Source organism: Festucalex cinctus, chromosome 1 (assembly GCF_051991245.1).
Source record: "Festucalex cinctus isolate MCC-2025b chromosome 1, RoL_Fcin_1.0, whole genome shotgun sequence".
Taxonomy (NCBI): domain Eukaryota; kingdom Metazoa; phylum Chordata; class Actinopteri; order Syngnathiformes; family Syngnathidae; genus Festucalex; species Festucalex cinctus.
The window spans coordinates 37,928,452-37,945,172 of NC_135411.1; the positions used below are offsets into that span (position 1 = coordinate 37,928,452).

The following is a 16,721-nucleotide window of genomic DNA, read 5'->3' on the forward strand; positions in this document are numbered from 1 at the left end:
TTCTAATGTATAGTTTGCCTTTTGCCCTAAGGCGAACTGTAAAAAAAATACATAAATAAAAATAAATAAATATATTTTTACACTCTCGAACACAGCTACCACATTTTTATGAGTAAAAACTATTAATAACAGGTTTCAAAGTGTGTACATTATTGAAAACGTCAGATATATTTTAAAGTAATCACTTTTACAAAGGAAAACATCACACTGATTCAAGAATGGTGGTGCTGCTGTTGAATGTTTCATTTGCATGTTCTAGCCAAATGTACATTTGGTGTGACCTGCAGAGCAAATCATTCACCCAAAAAATTACCATAGGGTGACTTTTTTTTTTTTAAACACATTAAACAAATTAAAGTGATAAAAAATATCAAAATCCACAAGTGTAACATCCATTGGTAGATATCAAGCTGTAGTGGTGCCCCAACTCAAATTCTGCTTGGGGCTCATAAAGGCTTGGGTTGCCACTGGTTAATTGGAATTATTTCAAACACATCAACATCTGTACACATAAATTTTCAAAAGCGAAAATAAACAAGAACTTTCATATTTTGTACGTGGCCTAAATCAGATGGGGAAAAAAGCCAAAACAAAAAAAACATAGGGCAACATCATAATTAATCTAATAAAATGGGGTTAAATACAAGCATTCAATCATTTCAAGTAAAAGCTATGTACATAAGGATATAAACACTAAATATATAAATAAACAAATAAATAAATAAATACATAAATACATTCTTAAAATGTGTTGTTTTCTGCAATTAACTCCCTGAATCTATTTTTTAAAAGTTTTCAAATTAATGTATTGAGTTATTGGCTTTCACTGCAGCATCTAGTCCCACTTGTAGCCAAAGGGGAGAAATTTGGGTGGGATAGAAAGAGAAATTTGACTGAGGGATTTTTCCAGGTGTTGTGTGTCCCCGCCCACCATCCGTCCATCCCCCCAACCTACACGTCCCCCTCGGGTCCAGCAACCAGGGGTCGGGGGTTGGAGGGTGGAGGGGTTGTCTTAAAGGGGGGCGGGCCACTGTGAATGTGACTGAGTGAGTGCTGGTGAAGCCCACTCGGACACCACCAGTGAGTGGCCACAGCGCGGACGGGACAGCAGCAGAAGCAGATTACTCCAGCTAATTAAAGTAGCTATTTGGGTGTGAATAGCTCCCCTTTCGATTTGAACATACATCGTATCGGGAACTCATTTTTGAAGGACAGAAAGCAACTTCATTCATTAGACTTGGAGTGGCATCACGGACTTCAGACAGGATGTCGGCACTCTCCGTGAATGACCACCTCGAAGGGATTTTATCAGATTTTGAAGGTATGTGAAGTTGTAATATTGAATTGCTTTACTGCCGCTCGTTTTGTTGCTGTAGTAAAAGGAAATGTGTAATTGCACCCTTGGGCTGTTTACGCATTCAGTGCAAAGAAGCCTCTTATCTGTACTGGGGTTTCACAGGAGAATACAGTAGCATGACCTGCTATATTGACGTTAAAACACAATAATCCAAGAAGCATATAGTAGACTACAGTACTATATAGGCTACTTTGGAGAATAGTTCCCTTTTTTTTTTTTTTTTTTTTTTTTTTTTTTTTTACATTTGATGAATGTGATGAAACAATAAGAACACATATTATGTAATAGTAAACAAATGCTATTAATTTTATGTTAGTTTTATTTTTAGTCAAGTTTTGTTAGGCCTGGAACTAAACACACTATACTCGAGGGTTCAACAGGTCAGTTCCAAAATGTGGTGGAATGGTCTAACTGGGGTGTCAAGCTCATTTTTGTAGGACACAATGAAGTGAGGGTTAAGGCCGTTATGACTGAACGTGAACATGTTAACTGCCTCATCATGTTGTCCTTATGCTGAGCAATTTGATGGATAACATATAGTTTTAAAATCTTGAGGTCAAGGAACATAGTTTGGTTGGGAGGGGGAAAAAAAACACTTAAAGCTACTCTATGGAGGATTTCCCCAAAAAATATCTCAACAATAGCCTTTTTATTTGACCATTTATGACTGAAACATATTCTAATTAGTAGATCAACATCTTAGCTGTTCACAATGGGTACTCCTACAAGCCTCTGGCCAATATTATTTCGGAAGCGTCCAGTCCGAAACCTTGGAATTTCCCGCCCTCTGTCTGCGGGATGTGACGTCATGCGCGTCATCGTCAGTTGTTTCCTGTCGCGCGAAGACGGAACAAGTACAGATTTTCGCTGCCCCAGACACCCGCTGTTACTCCGCGGAAGGCTGCTTTAAAAAAAAATGAAAACAATGTCAAGTGCCACAAAAAAAAAAAAAATCTAAACTTGATAGTGACCGACGTCGGGCAAGAATGAGAGTGAACATTGGTTTGACATTTCAGCGGTGGAGAGAGTTGAGATCGGACTTGGATTAGAAAAGTGATTCACAGCTGGCTTTCTTTCTACTCGAAAAGGTAAGAAGCGAGTATCTTGACATTTAGAAGAAAATGTGTTGTTTTCAAATAGCAGTAACAACAAGATCAATCACTTCTCGGTCGTAACTATTGGGGTGAAAGTGAGGTGGACGGCAACATTTAGCGTGAAAGGGGCGGCAAAGTTGAATGTAATAGAACAGAATGACTTTATGAAGAACAAACGTTCCATTCCGCGGCGTTTCAATCAGGCTAAAATGTTGCCTTATTGTCCTCCGTGAAAACAGCCTATTGTAGCTACATTATGCTAACGGAATGTGAACGGTACTACTGAATGGCGATAACATTCACGGCCATATCACACTAAGTAGTGAACGGGTCTATATGTTTTTCACAATCGTCAATTTCCATAACTGACAGCCTACCTTTCGGCTAACGCACAATGACGCTAGCCTGGGGGCGACATGCACTAATAATGACTAGAATCAGGTTGTCGTCCGACGAGCGGGGTGACTACAATATGTAACTGCATATTAACATCGGAATGAGGTCCAATTAATTGACGTAATTTGCACATCGTTTTGGAGTACAGCACAGGACTGGACTTCGACCGACTAAAGCAATATGATCTGCACGTCCCGTGGACATCAATTGTTTAGTGGGGATCGAGAGTCTCATTCCGTGAAGTGGCCAGCTTTGTATAACATTATAAAACTTCTTACCTCTGAAAACATAGTTTCATTGGATATGAAGAGCCCAGTCTTCAGTATTGAGGTCGTGCACGTACGAGTGCGCGCAGCGTGTACGAGCGTGCAGTTTGTTTTCGGCCACAGGTGGCAGTAGAGATTTTAAATTTTAAATCTTCCATAGAGCTGCTTTAACTACGGATGTAACGATATCCAAACATCACGATACAATATTATCACGATATGAAGGTCACAATACGTTAACTATCACAATATTGTGGGGAGGTTGGCAATATTAAAAAAGGTCACAATATTGTAAAAGAATGAGCTCATAATAAAAAAAAGGACAATGTTGTGCTTTTGTACATAATAACAATGTATATAAATCACCTAAATCTCTCATAACACTTAATATTGAGGCACTGACTGGCTAATGCACACACACATTGAGTTCCTCCGCATATTGACTCTGTTCACAAGCATATTACATTCCCCTTCATCTGACCATTAGTGTGGATTTTAAACAGGGAAGGGCCAAAACATGTCTTGTAAAAATTAAACTGCACTAAAAACTAGCCACAAGAGGGTGCTAAAACTGCACAATTGAAAATCAACCTGATTTGAACAGTTGTGCTATTTTTGATGGCGATATTGTGGCAATTTTAATATCGCAATATCACGATATTGCCGTTATCGTTACATCTGTACACTTTATGTTAGTAAAAAGTGAAGACAACTTACAATTGTGGGTCGGATTTTAGCAAGAAACATGAAGTAGGCATAAAATTATGTGGCGGGCGAGATGTGGCCCCCGGGCCTTCAGTTAGAGACTCATGAGACTGTGACATATAACCTAAACACACCCTTTTGAAAAGAGTCCTACAATCATCACAGCCTTTCCCAAAACATTCACAAGACAATACAATTGACTGAGTCCTTGAAGTAGTGTGTCTCTTATGGACTTTGCGCCGCATGTAAAACACAGGTAAGCGATCGACAAACAAAAACATCACCAAAAGGATCCCGCTGCATGCATCCCGTCAGAAGACAATAGCGGCTCTTTAGGCAGCAGGAAATTTGGTTTTGTGAATGCTCTGTTTGAGTCTGTTCCATGCATGCTCTCTGCAAAATACGTGCTCAAATGGGCTTGATTGACACTCAGTTCTCCACATTTCTCTTCATCTTCTTTATCGGTTATCAGTGTATGTACTTTATATTTTCAGACATTCCACTGATAAAAAGAAGCTGATTTTCTGTGCTTTGTAGTTATTTATCTAACTTGTCATAAACAATACAAACATAAATCCGATACTACACACATACTGATTTTTAACATTTTACCTAATTTTTAATATGAGAGACCCCACACATGAGGAGGAAAAGAATAAATAGGTGTGCTTGCTTACAAATGCAGCAGAAGACCCACATAACATTATCTCCACTGACAATCTCAAGTCTCATCCCCCAACCAAATTTCGAAGTTCAAAGACTTTGGTGCCACAGGGTGTCCAGCCTACCAAAAAATACAAAGAAGTAGGAGAAGAAGAAATACAGTAAACTGTTTGTTATATCTGGGAACTGCAGTGCAGTTGAAAACTCTCACTCTCATTGTCTTTCTTCCCTCGTTCCAAAAATTTGTATGCACGGTTAATTGAAGACGCTCAAGGTGTGAATGTCATTATGAATAGCTTTCTATACTGTATACTGTATGCCCTGCGATTGATTGGCTGGCGTCAAGCCAGATGCTATCCTGCCTCTCACCCGAATTCAGCTAGGTTAGGCTCCAGGAGGGCTGTTTATGAATTGGTGAAATTGAGATGTGAATTGACCATTGAAAACCGAATCAGAATGAGAATGAATCATTGTTAAGCAATCAGTCAATAAAGCCCATCTAGGCTGCCTTTGTCGGTACTTCACCATTGGCCACGACACCATCCTAGCATGAAAGGAATTTGCAAACTTGGACGTTGGACCGGAGAGATGAATACTCCCAGGTTAGCGAGCTAGCTTATATGACAGAAGGCGGGTGGATTTAAAGCTTTACCAAAAGTCAAAAAACACACTGGGTTCTGCCATCAAGCCAGGATACAGCAAGGGATTCTGGAGGTGACAGTAAGCTATTTTAAACTAAGAAGGAAAAACTTTCTGTCGGTTGATGCTTGATTCATTAGGACACTGGCCGCATACAGTCTTGGTACACACTGATATATTTAGGGTGACCAGATTGGGCCGTATTGGCCAGGACAATCCCATTTTTGACCCTTGGGTTCCGTGTTCCGGCAGATTTCGCCAACCTCATTTTGTCCCAATTTTACACAGGGCCCCATTTTTTGCCATGTGTTTGTCAATTATTAGGGGTGTGAATTGCCTAGTACCTGACGATTCGATTCGTATCACGATTCACAGGTCACGATTCGATTCGATACCGATTAATCCCGATACGAATTTATAAGTCGATTGTTGCGATTTTTTTTCATTCAAATTTAGAAAATACTAATCAGTAAGCTTGTGGAGTGTAAGATTTATATGAAAATGTATTATTTATTTATCTGAAATTTCAGTCTTATAGAGGTTGTAATCTGTTTCATGTTTGAACAGCATTAAAATAAAATATTAAGGCTTAATGTTCCGTTCATATAACATTCTTCCATGCTCAAGGTGTGAATCCTAACCCGAAGTCAGACGTTTTGTTGAATATTTTTCCATTAAAAATGGAAGTTTAAAAATCGATTCACACACACAAAAAAAAAAAAAAAAAAAAAAAAAAAAAGGCAATGATGATAAGACGTTGAATCGGTAAGACTACCGAATGAACAATTCTGAGCTCTTAAAAAAAAACAAAAAAAAAACGATTTTTTTTTATTGAATCGATTCGAGAATCGCGCGATGTAGTATCGCGATATATCGCCGAATCGATTTTTTTTAACACCCCTATCAATTATGTAGTTTTCATAGCGATTCATACAATACACCCATTAAAAGGGAATTTAACCGTTACCGTAAATCCCGTCCTGTTTACTTACAAATTCACATTTGCGTTCTCATTCACATCAGTATCAAATTGGTAGCAGCACGGATAGCTGGCGTTGACCAGGACTGGAACTGCTTCCTGTTTTCACATGTAAGAATCATGGGAAATGTATTCCTATGTCACCTGTCGGCGGTCAGACAACACATTGAACACAAGCTGAACATTGTAGTGGCATATTTTGTTAAAATGTGTGACTAGCATGAGGTAAACGGAACAGCCAGCTTCCAATAGCTGTCGAAATTGAAAACGGAACGGAAAAAAGGTTGGACAATGGTTGGATAGCATTGACTGGTTTAGCGCTGTTGATGTACAAGATAGCATTTAGCACTCCGATGGACAAAGAGGACGAAGGACATATGCTGCAACAGTGCTATTGTTTTGGTTACCTTTTTCATTGATTTAGAAACAATCACTGTTATCTCCAACTTTTGCTTTCCATCAGAGTGCATATGTAGCTGCTCTTGGTCAACTCTGTCAAAATTGATTGCAGGTAAACAACTTGTAGGAAAAGTACAAACAAAAAATACCTTTCATATCTGTGGACATTTTCATCATAAGGAGGGCAGATGTGAAAAGCAACACACTCCATTCCTCATGAGGGTGATCCATCTTGTCCTGAAGCCCCGCAGGGCCAGTGCAACAAAAGCTGCCCTCTCTCCTTTCATTCTGAACTCTCTTTCCACATTCCTCTGTTAAGACAGGTGTTGATCTGTGCTTCTAAACAAATTAGTGTAGCCTTGAGCCATAGACTGCCACAGTGGCTGCTTTTTCACAATTGTATGAAAGGCTTTTGGACACCACAGACCATTGTCAGTCTTAAAAAGTCAAGTGGCCAAGAAATCAAAGGAAAGCGATGTATGCAATGTGTGCCACTTAGAACACACCATGGTGTCCCATCTTGTAAGTACAACTTATTCCATTATAAAACAATTTGCCAGTTGTTGTATTTTAGAAACATTATTTTTTTTCTTTGTTGAATATTATGTCCAGTAACCAGAAGGATTAAGTTCAGATGCAGTAAAAGTAACTTAAACATAGTATAGTGTATGTGTATTGGTCCTTGAAATCACAAGGTAACCATTCTAACCCTTCATCACAAACAGTATTAACTTTTGGAGATTGGTGACAAAACAAACAACCAAAGGGTGCAATTGAAAGCATACCATTCCTGCTGTCCTGCAGTGGCGTTTTGAAGGGGGGGGGGGGGGGGGGGGGGCGATCTTGTTTGGACCCTTGGCTTCATCTACCCCATCCATCTTGTGTTGGATGTCATTCTAAATCAATAGAAAATAGTCAAGTGAAGCCTGAAATTCATTTTGGAAGAAATCTCTTTGGACATGGACTGGACCAAATCCTGTTTTTGCGTCACATTTCAGATAATCATCTCCACATACTGTACACATTTCATCAGTCAGGCCAAAACGTGAGCAACATGCTTGCTGCTTCCAGACCCATTTTTGAGATCGGCAGCTCGATGAAAACATTTGTCAGTTCTGTAATTTCAATACTTGGGTAGCCAAGATTTAGCACACAACTAAAAAGTCAATTTTTCATTACAGGCCCCCATGTCATTCTTATATTGGGGAGAGCCCCTTTCTCTCCTCACATCCCACATGATTGTGTTGCTTTGCAAAGTAGACTTGCTCACACTCACAAACACATTTGGTAAGAACTGTGTTGATCGTAAATTGTGAGATAATCCCTGTTGTATTGAATGTCTTTTTACGTTCCTGCAGATGTAGTCATGGATAGAGAGATGGATACAGTGTGTCCGGAAAGTACAGCATTCAAGCGTTTCACGGTTTCCACATTTTGTTATGTTGCAGCCTTATTCCAAAATTGAATTATTTTCCTCCCTCAAATCACATCCAGAAGTCCCATGTACATAAACATTCACAGCCTTTGCCATGAAGCTCAGAATTGAACTCCAGCACACCATGTTTACACTGATCAATCTTGATAGTCTACCTATGGTACATTCCATTGATTGGACATGATTTGGAAAGGCACATACTTGTCTACAAACGAAGTATGAGGCCAAAGAAGTCTATAGACCTCACATTGTCTCAAGGCACAAATCTGAGGAAGGGTAGAGAGACATGTCTGCTGCTTTTAGGATCTAATGAGCACAATAGTCTCCATCATCCATAAATGGGAGGAGTTCCGAACCACCTTATTTATTCCTCGAGTTGGCTGCCTGAGCAATCAGATACAGAAGGCCCTTAGTCAGGGAAGTGAGCAAGAACTCGTGATCACTGTCAGAGCTGCAGCGGTCCTGTGTGGAGAACAGAGAACGACATCAATCTCTGCACTACTCCACCAATCAGGCCTGTATGGTAGAGTGACCAGATGGAAGCCAGTCCTAGGTAAAAGGCACATGGCAGGCCAGATGGAGTTTGTCAAGAAGCACCCGAATTCTCAGACCATGAAAAAGAAAATTCACAGTTCTGACAAAGACTGAACTCTTTGGCATGGATGCTAGGCGTCACGTTTGAAGGAAACCAGGAAGCCTCCATCACCTGATCAATATCATCCGTAGAGTGAAGCATGGTGCTGGCAGTATCATGCTGTGGAGATGTTTTTCAGTGGTAGGAACTGGGAGGCTAGACAACAGTTTTGACTGAGTGACATACATATATATATGTATATATGTATATATATATATATATATATATATATATATATATATATATATATATATATATATATATATATATATATATATATATATATATATATATATATATATATATATATATATATTAGGGGTGTGAATTGCCTAGTACCTGACGATTCGATTCATATCACGATTCACAGGTCACGATTCGATTCGATACCGATTAATCCCGATACGAATTTATAAGTCGATTGTTGCGATTTTTTTTCATTCAAATTTAGAAAATACTAATCAGTAAGCTTGTAGAGTGTAAGATTTCTATGAAAATGTATTATTTATTTATCTGAAATTTCAGTCTTATAGAGGTTGTAATTTGTTTCATGTTTGAACAGCATTGAAATAAAATATTAAGGCTTAATGTTCCGTTCATATAACATTCTTCCATGCTTAAGGTGTGAATCCTAAAAAAAATTAATAAATAAAAAAATAAAAATAAAAAAATAAAATAAAAAAAAATCGATTTTGCCGATTATTGAATCGATTCGAGAATCGCGCGATGTAGTATCGCGATATATCGCCGAATCGATTTTTTAACACCCCTAATATATATATATGTATATGTATATATATATCTATATTTATATATATATATATATATATATATATATATATATATATATATATATATATATATATATAAATATATATATATATATATATATATATATATATATATATATATATATATATATATATATATATATATATATATATATGTATAGCCACTTGTGGACCTGCAAAAAAAGTGAAGGTACTTGATCGGCCAGTGAGACAACAGAGCATTCAGGCCTTTGGGTGAGCAAGGAGATTAGAAGAGGCCGCGGGGGTGGGGGGTAAAAGCTGCCTCACAGTCCCTGTCACATCCTGGTACTGTTGGAGATCAGAGAGGGTCCCATGACTTACTGACCCAGTCACCACTCCCGCCTGCCCCAACCACCACCAGACGCACACACACAAAGTCATGCACATATAGCGGTGCATGGTTGTCTTTGTTCATGACAAGCGGTACTCACAAAAACATTCCAGCCTGCATTAACGTCGTGGAGCACATCAACCAAGGACCCAGACTGTCAGTGGTCGGTAAAATTATAGAAAGAAAGATATACTAGCTACAGGTAATTGCATATAGTTATGCACATAACAATCATTTGCTGTGCTTAACCTCATCCTGTGACCCTGCCAGTGTTTCCACCTAATTGCTATTTATGTCTCTAGTGAGTCTGTAATACCACACACACTCAGGTTGATGTGGCTTTGTGCCAGGCCATTCTTCCGTAATGGATCAGAAGTTGGCAAGACATCAGATGTGTTCTGTCTTTTCTTCAGACATCTCAAGTTGCTGAGTCCTTAAGACACCCGGAGCATTTCAGATTAGCCAATGGGAGAGTGGAGACAAAACCATTACATTATTTTAACATTGTACTGATAAGAAAAACAATGTTCAGGTCATTGGAGTTTTTCCAAGAAACTGATGTTTTCCTTCAAAATTTAAATTGTGCACATGTTTACCCTTGGAATGTGAATTTAATGCTCAAAGCAGGAATGATTTGGCCCTTGCACCAACATACCTGTCTGGCGCACACACAATTTGAGAGGGTACCAGTTAAAAAGACGTGTGTGTATACAAGATTTGGAAATTGTAGTGTCAAGTGTTGGAGTTATTGCTTTTGTTGAAATATGTCTACATGTTTGACCTTAGCTCATACAGAAGAGGGTCCAGCACTGACCATTCAGTGCAGTTTTTTTTAGTGCTGCCATGCTCCTCCCACTTCCTATGACAAAAAGTCACATCATTTACAATTTAGTGAAGATGAGATAGCCAACCAGTGTCTGTTGTCAATGTATTTGAGAGACATTACCCAAGTCGGCTTCCGTCAATGTTTCCGTCATTCGTCAGTCCGTCAAATTTTCATTGACGGAATGCCCAGGTCCGTTTGTACTGACCCGATTATTCATGATTACATTAACAAACAAAAACCCACTTTCCGACAATGCTGAGTCCGTCAATTTTTCCAAGATTCTCGTCAATCGTTAATTGTCAACAAAATGGGATGTCTCTTGACGGATTGATGGATCTTCCGGCAATATTGATGGAATGCTCACCTCTGTTAGTAGGAAAGTAAATAAATAAATACAACAAATAATGCATTAATAACATAAGAAGTAGGTATAAGTAAATAAGTAAATAAAATACAAATCAATAAATTAATCATATAAAATACAGCAGGCACCATAAAACACTGAACCAATCCCGAGTTTCATGCTAAGTCAAGAGCCAAAGAGTTTTAAGACGAGTTTTAAACGTGGATAGAGAGGGGAATTGCCTGATATTTAACGGTTCCTTGTTACAAAGGCAGTGACCGGCAACTGAAAAGGCTCAAACCCTTCTGAGCCTCTGTTTTTTTGTTAAGAGACAATTCTCTCTGGACTAATGGACATCTACATGCTTGTACTACCCCACACTGCATCAGGCAGCCCGTAGCCAGTAGATTAAATGGTTGCCCTTCATTTTCTGTCCTATTCCTGCGGTCGTAAATGGTAATTCATTTATATCGCACTTTTCCGACTTACAAGGCCCTCAACGCACTTTACATTTTGACTACCACTGATGACACAGCATCAGGAGCAACTGGGGATTTAGTACCTTGCTCAAGGATACTTTTACATGGACACAATGGCCTGGGATTCAACGCACAACCGCAGGGTTGTGAGATGACCACTGCGCCAAACACTCAAACTGTTTACTTTGTATGACGCTGACACACCTTCAACCACCAAGCCAGAGGGCCATCACTTGTGTAGTGGTTCACATAGCTGATCATTTCCCACTCATTGTCCCAACTATAATTGACCCCTGATTGACTGGCGACAAAACTAGGGTGTTGTCTGCCTTCTGGCAGTAAAACAGCTGGGATAAATTCCACACCCTGCTGTAATCCTGAACGGGATGAACACATTGAGAATAAGCAGACGAACTTCGTACTTAGGTGCAAATAAATTCATCCAAACTTGTTCCCGATCAGCTGTTTGACACCATGTGTTTGGTTTTCCCTTGTGTGTTAATGTGAGTAAGATCGAATAGCAAAACATTCAAGTAACTTGTTTTGGACAGCTGTGATTGTCTGTCTATCAGTCCAGGGTGTACACCACCACCCTCTGAAGTCAGCTGGGGTAGCATCCAGCTCACCCATGACATGATTGAGGATGAGCAGTATAGATTATTTTTTTTAATCTATTTGCAAATTTAAATTTAATTTTCTCGCAAAATTGTGACACTGGGAAAATAGGAAGTATTCACACCACCATATCGATCTGTTCTTAACTTATGTATTTAAATAATACCAGGAACAGTATTTTGTATTGTAGGTCAATAATTGTCAGACATCCAAAATGCTCCTAAGCGTCAACCAGTTAGATGTTTGAGTATGGCTGTGTGCATGCCTGTTTATGAGTTGCCTGGCCCTGTGTTATTTTCAGTGCTAATATATTGCAAAGGGGTGCTTGGAATGTGTTTTCCAGATGTGCTTTAACTGAATGGCAGTTGTTATAATGCATGTGTCTGTACGAGTGTTACAGATACTGTATGTGCATGCAAAGTGTGTATGGGTGGTGTACATACATGGGTGTTGGAGCACACTGGTTAGTGTTCACGTGTCAATGCACATGTTGTCTTGTCTGTCAGTGTTACCTGTATGGAATGTGCAGGAAAAAGGGGGAGGGTGGTCGTGGACATGCCCAGACTGGGCCTCGTCTTATTTTGTGTCCACAGGACAAACCTGGGCCTCCCGTCCTTCTAGTAATTTACTGGTTCTCAAAGTAATGCATCTTACTGTTCTTAGTTGGTTATACATCATACGTATTTTGTCCAAGCTTTTCTCTGTTTTGACAGTTTGTTGAAACCGCAACATAAATGTCAAGCACTGCTTGATGTCATGATTGAATGATATTTTCTGATGTCTTCCTCAACTTCTATATTTCACTTTAAGACCAGTGAAAATGGAACAAGAATCTGTCATTAATTTAATTTGAATGACTTTGCTTAAAGAGGCATGTTTTAGGTTTCTGAGTTTTTGCAGATTTGTCGACCCCACTGGCGAAAAGCGGAATGGAAGCCAGTGATGTGCCGAGAAGTTAGTTAGTCAGCGTGCGGGAGTTTTATTGTGCATTCCTCACCATAAGTAGACCCTCGCGCATTTTTGTGACGAGGTCTCACCTTTTTAGCAAGAAGAAAGAAAGCTGTGGGTCCCGTTTCATCCTCATAGGTCTTTCCCACCTGTTGAACACTTTCCCTATATTGATCCGCGTCCTCTGACGCTTCAATCAATCAATCAATCAATCATCCATCCATCCATCCATTTTATGAACCGCTTGCTCCTCACAAGGGTCGCGGGGGGTGCTGGAGCCTATCTCAGCTGGCTATGGGCATCAGGCGGGGTACACCCCGTTTGCCAGCCAATTGCAAGGCACACAGAGACGAACAACCATCCACACTCACAAGCACACCTAGGGACAATTCGGAGTGCTCAATTAGCCTGCCATGCATGTCTTTGGAATGTGGGAGGAGACCGGAGTACCCGAAGAAGACCCACGCAGGTACCGGGAGAACATACAAACTCCACCCAGGAAGGCCGCAGCCCGGACTCGAACCCGAGTCCTTAGTACTCGGAGGCGGATGTGCTAACCAGTCATCCACTGTGCCGCCTCCCACAATACCTATGCACAAAAAATGTATTGGGTGCAGGCTTGGGAGCGAGAGCTAGAGACCGCGCGCACGCTCATGCAGAAACCTTAGGTTTCGTACCCAAAACCTCATCATTATTTGACTCTGAAGAAAAAAAGGGGCAACATCCATTGTGCCACAATAGTGGCTCCTGCCCATTATACAATTTTAAAAACGTGTGGGTAAAAAATACGGTTATTTTAACACTTGAATCATGCCCCTTTAACAACATTCTGGGGTTTATGAGAAAACATAGCCTGACAGGGCAACATTCCTCTTGAAAAGTGAGCAAGTTGAACAAATGCGTTCATGAAAAAAGTTGATGAATGCCAAATCAGACTTGTTGATAGGTTAACATGATTTTCACATTTGAAAATAAATTTTAATTCATTTGGTATGTGGTAATAACTTGACTAAAGCTACCTCAACCTTAAGACATCTAATTATCAGTGTATTGCACTTTCATTCTCAACATTCACTTCCTTGAAGGGAAAATGATCCTGACTCTCAGAACTGATGACCAGTTGTTCCATGTTTTTCCTTCTCTGAGGTTCTTCTGGCCTTCAGCCAAAAGCTGCAACAACTGCAGGGCTTCACTATTCAATGTTTACAGACTTTACAGGAAGTAGACTCATAAGCTCATTTCAGGCATGACCGTTATTCTCTAAACAGCAATTTTGCATATGTCAGTCTGTATAACCGTGAGGAGTCGCACGTTTTTTTTCCCCTGTAAAAGCTGCTCAAGGTGATTCAGTTCTCAAAATGTTGTTAAAAAAGTCTAATTCAAAAACAAATGAATAGAAGCAGGAACGAGCCTAGGATCAGAGGGGCAAAATGTCACTGTACATGTTCAATGTACATTTTAAAACAATTTTATGAAATAATAAAATAACACTTAAAAAAAACCTCTGCGATGAAACCACAACATTTGATAAAGGTTATTGATATATTGAGCCAAAACAAAAGGTGAATGGATTGGATTCATAAAAACATATTGTAACCATATTCATTGCTGGGGAAATATGTCATATGAAATATAACAGTATGTACTATACCTACGAGCGTATTGCGCAATGTTATTCGAAGTAATGACTCCACCATTCATGCTGCTTGTTTTCATAACAATGCCACCCAGTGTGTAAGTTTCAATAGTGTTCTGGCGTTCCGTGACGGAGATGCTCTTTGGGTAAGTTGCTCTACTATTCTGGTAGAGCTATTTATACAAAGATATGGCACTGCTGCTACCCCACTAATGCCTTATCTCTGAACATTCTGTTACGCCTTTCCTTGTTGAACCCAGACCTGAGACGGCAGTGTAAAAGGAACTATTGTCCAATGTTTTGACTTTCCTACTTTGACAATCATGCGTGGTCAAAAACTGACGTCAGACCCCTCCGTGTCAGGGAAGGAGTACAAGACCTTGCTGTCAGGTATAGGATTGAAACAAGTCCTTGAGTAATTAGAGGACCTCAATTTAATAAAAATGCTTGAGATTTTTTTTCCTTCTACGGATACCTGTTGGTGTGCACCGTTGGGAAGACAAGTCAAGCCAGTCACAGCAATAACCGTTCATGCTATGCATGACTGTAACATGCCAACAACGTGGTGAGAAAGCCAACTTCAAAATAAAATCTTCGCACATGCAGGGGCATCAGTGTCTTGCTACGCTTTTATTTTTGATGTTGTTCCTGGCAGCGTGTGATGGCGGCTGATTTGACTCATCGTCCTGACTGGATGTTAGATAGTTGGAGCCCAGTTTTATGCTTCATTTGCGGGGTGTGGGAAGTTGGACTTTCCAACTTCATACCAGGAAGTACGTACGGGAACACCCCTTTGAACTCGGAAAATCGAGTTGCGAAGTTTGAAATACAAAAAGGACCCCCAACCTTTACCAACCGGTTTAAAGCTGACGTCACTCGACAATGGCGAACACCGTAGAGCCAAAGACCGTGAATGGCAAAATATAATGAGAATAAACATATTCATCTTTTTGTTGATTATAACATTAATTTAGTTATTGGAATAAAGTAACTTTATGTAACCCAATATTATTTTGACTGTTAACCAAAGCAGCAAACAATTTATTGGAATCAGCCATCTCTGTCGTTTGCATTCACTTGAAAATGTTGAGGTCGGAAATGGGATATGTCAAACTTCCCACATTCCTCTAATGCAGCATAAGTTTTTATTGCCATCACAAACTGTTGCCGCCAACATCAACATATCATCCTGAAATAATGTTCAATCGCTAAGTAAGAATGGTTTGAGAAAAAAACAAACTCAACTTGACATTGTATAATACAGGTAAGGCGCCTATTGCCAGCATTAGTGGCTAAGTAAGTAAGTGCCCCATACAGTATAGGCTGGTATGAGCTGTTGGGCTTCTTTTCAAAGTGAGTTTAATCTGAAAAAAAATGACTGTACAATTAGATGCCGGCAGCCTGACACATTCAGACTTACTCAAATGGACAATTTTAGTCAGAAAAACAGCTATCGTAGTTCTGATGTCACTTTGTCTCATAGCCCAGAATTTTACTATTGTTCATAGAGAAGAAAATGCAGTTTTCTTCTATGAACAGTTTAAATTTAGGCAAAAATAACGATGATGTCGATGACAATGATGATTGATAGATAGATTGATGATCTAAAAATGAATCATTTTATAATTGTTCTTTATTTTAACCCCTTATCATACGAGCAATTTTGCCGAAAATGCTTTAAAAAAAAAGTTGCATTCAAAGTAAGTTTGAAGCTGTTCCTGAACCATTTAGAGTATCGGCATAGTTTATATATTTTTTTTTAAGAATGTTTGCCCGCCAGAGACCATCCGAATTTTAAGGGGTTTAACAAGGCTCTTTAATGTTACAATATATTGTAGGTAATCACATTATAGTACACTTTCTAAGGTTGAAGACGAACCATTCTTTGGTACTGGTCAACCTGCAAGCTGTTTGGAAAGAAATCCATCCCATAGTCTAGTTGTTGCCATGTATAAACATTACAGACAAGAACACAACTGTCAAAGTGAGGTAACCAATTAAATTATATATATATATATATAATATATATATATATATATATATATATATATATATATATATATATATATATATATATATATATATATATATATATATATATATATATATAAATGGAAACTACTGTGGTCCTACTGTTTTTGATGGAAGTGTACTTATTCAACTG

At 39.1% G+C, this 16,721-nt stretch overlaps 1 protein-coding gene across 1 annotated transcript in view; it reads left to right on the forward strand.

Annotated features, from left to right (window-relative positions):
- Nucleotides 1-1,066: 1,066 nt before the first annotated feature.
- septin12 (septin 12) overlaps nucleotides 1,067-16,721 on the forward strand; it is a 77,779-nt gene continuing 62,124 nt past the window's right edge. Inside the window, exon 1 of the mRNA XM_077534228.1 lies at nucleotides 1,067-1,321. Coding sequence (XP_077390354.1) covers nucleotides 1,267-1,321 — 55 coding nt within the window. The 5' untranslated portion in view covers nucleotides 1,067-1,266. The remainder of the gene's footprint in view (nucleotides 1,322-16,721) is intronic.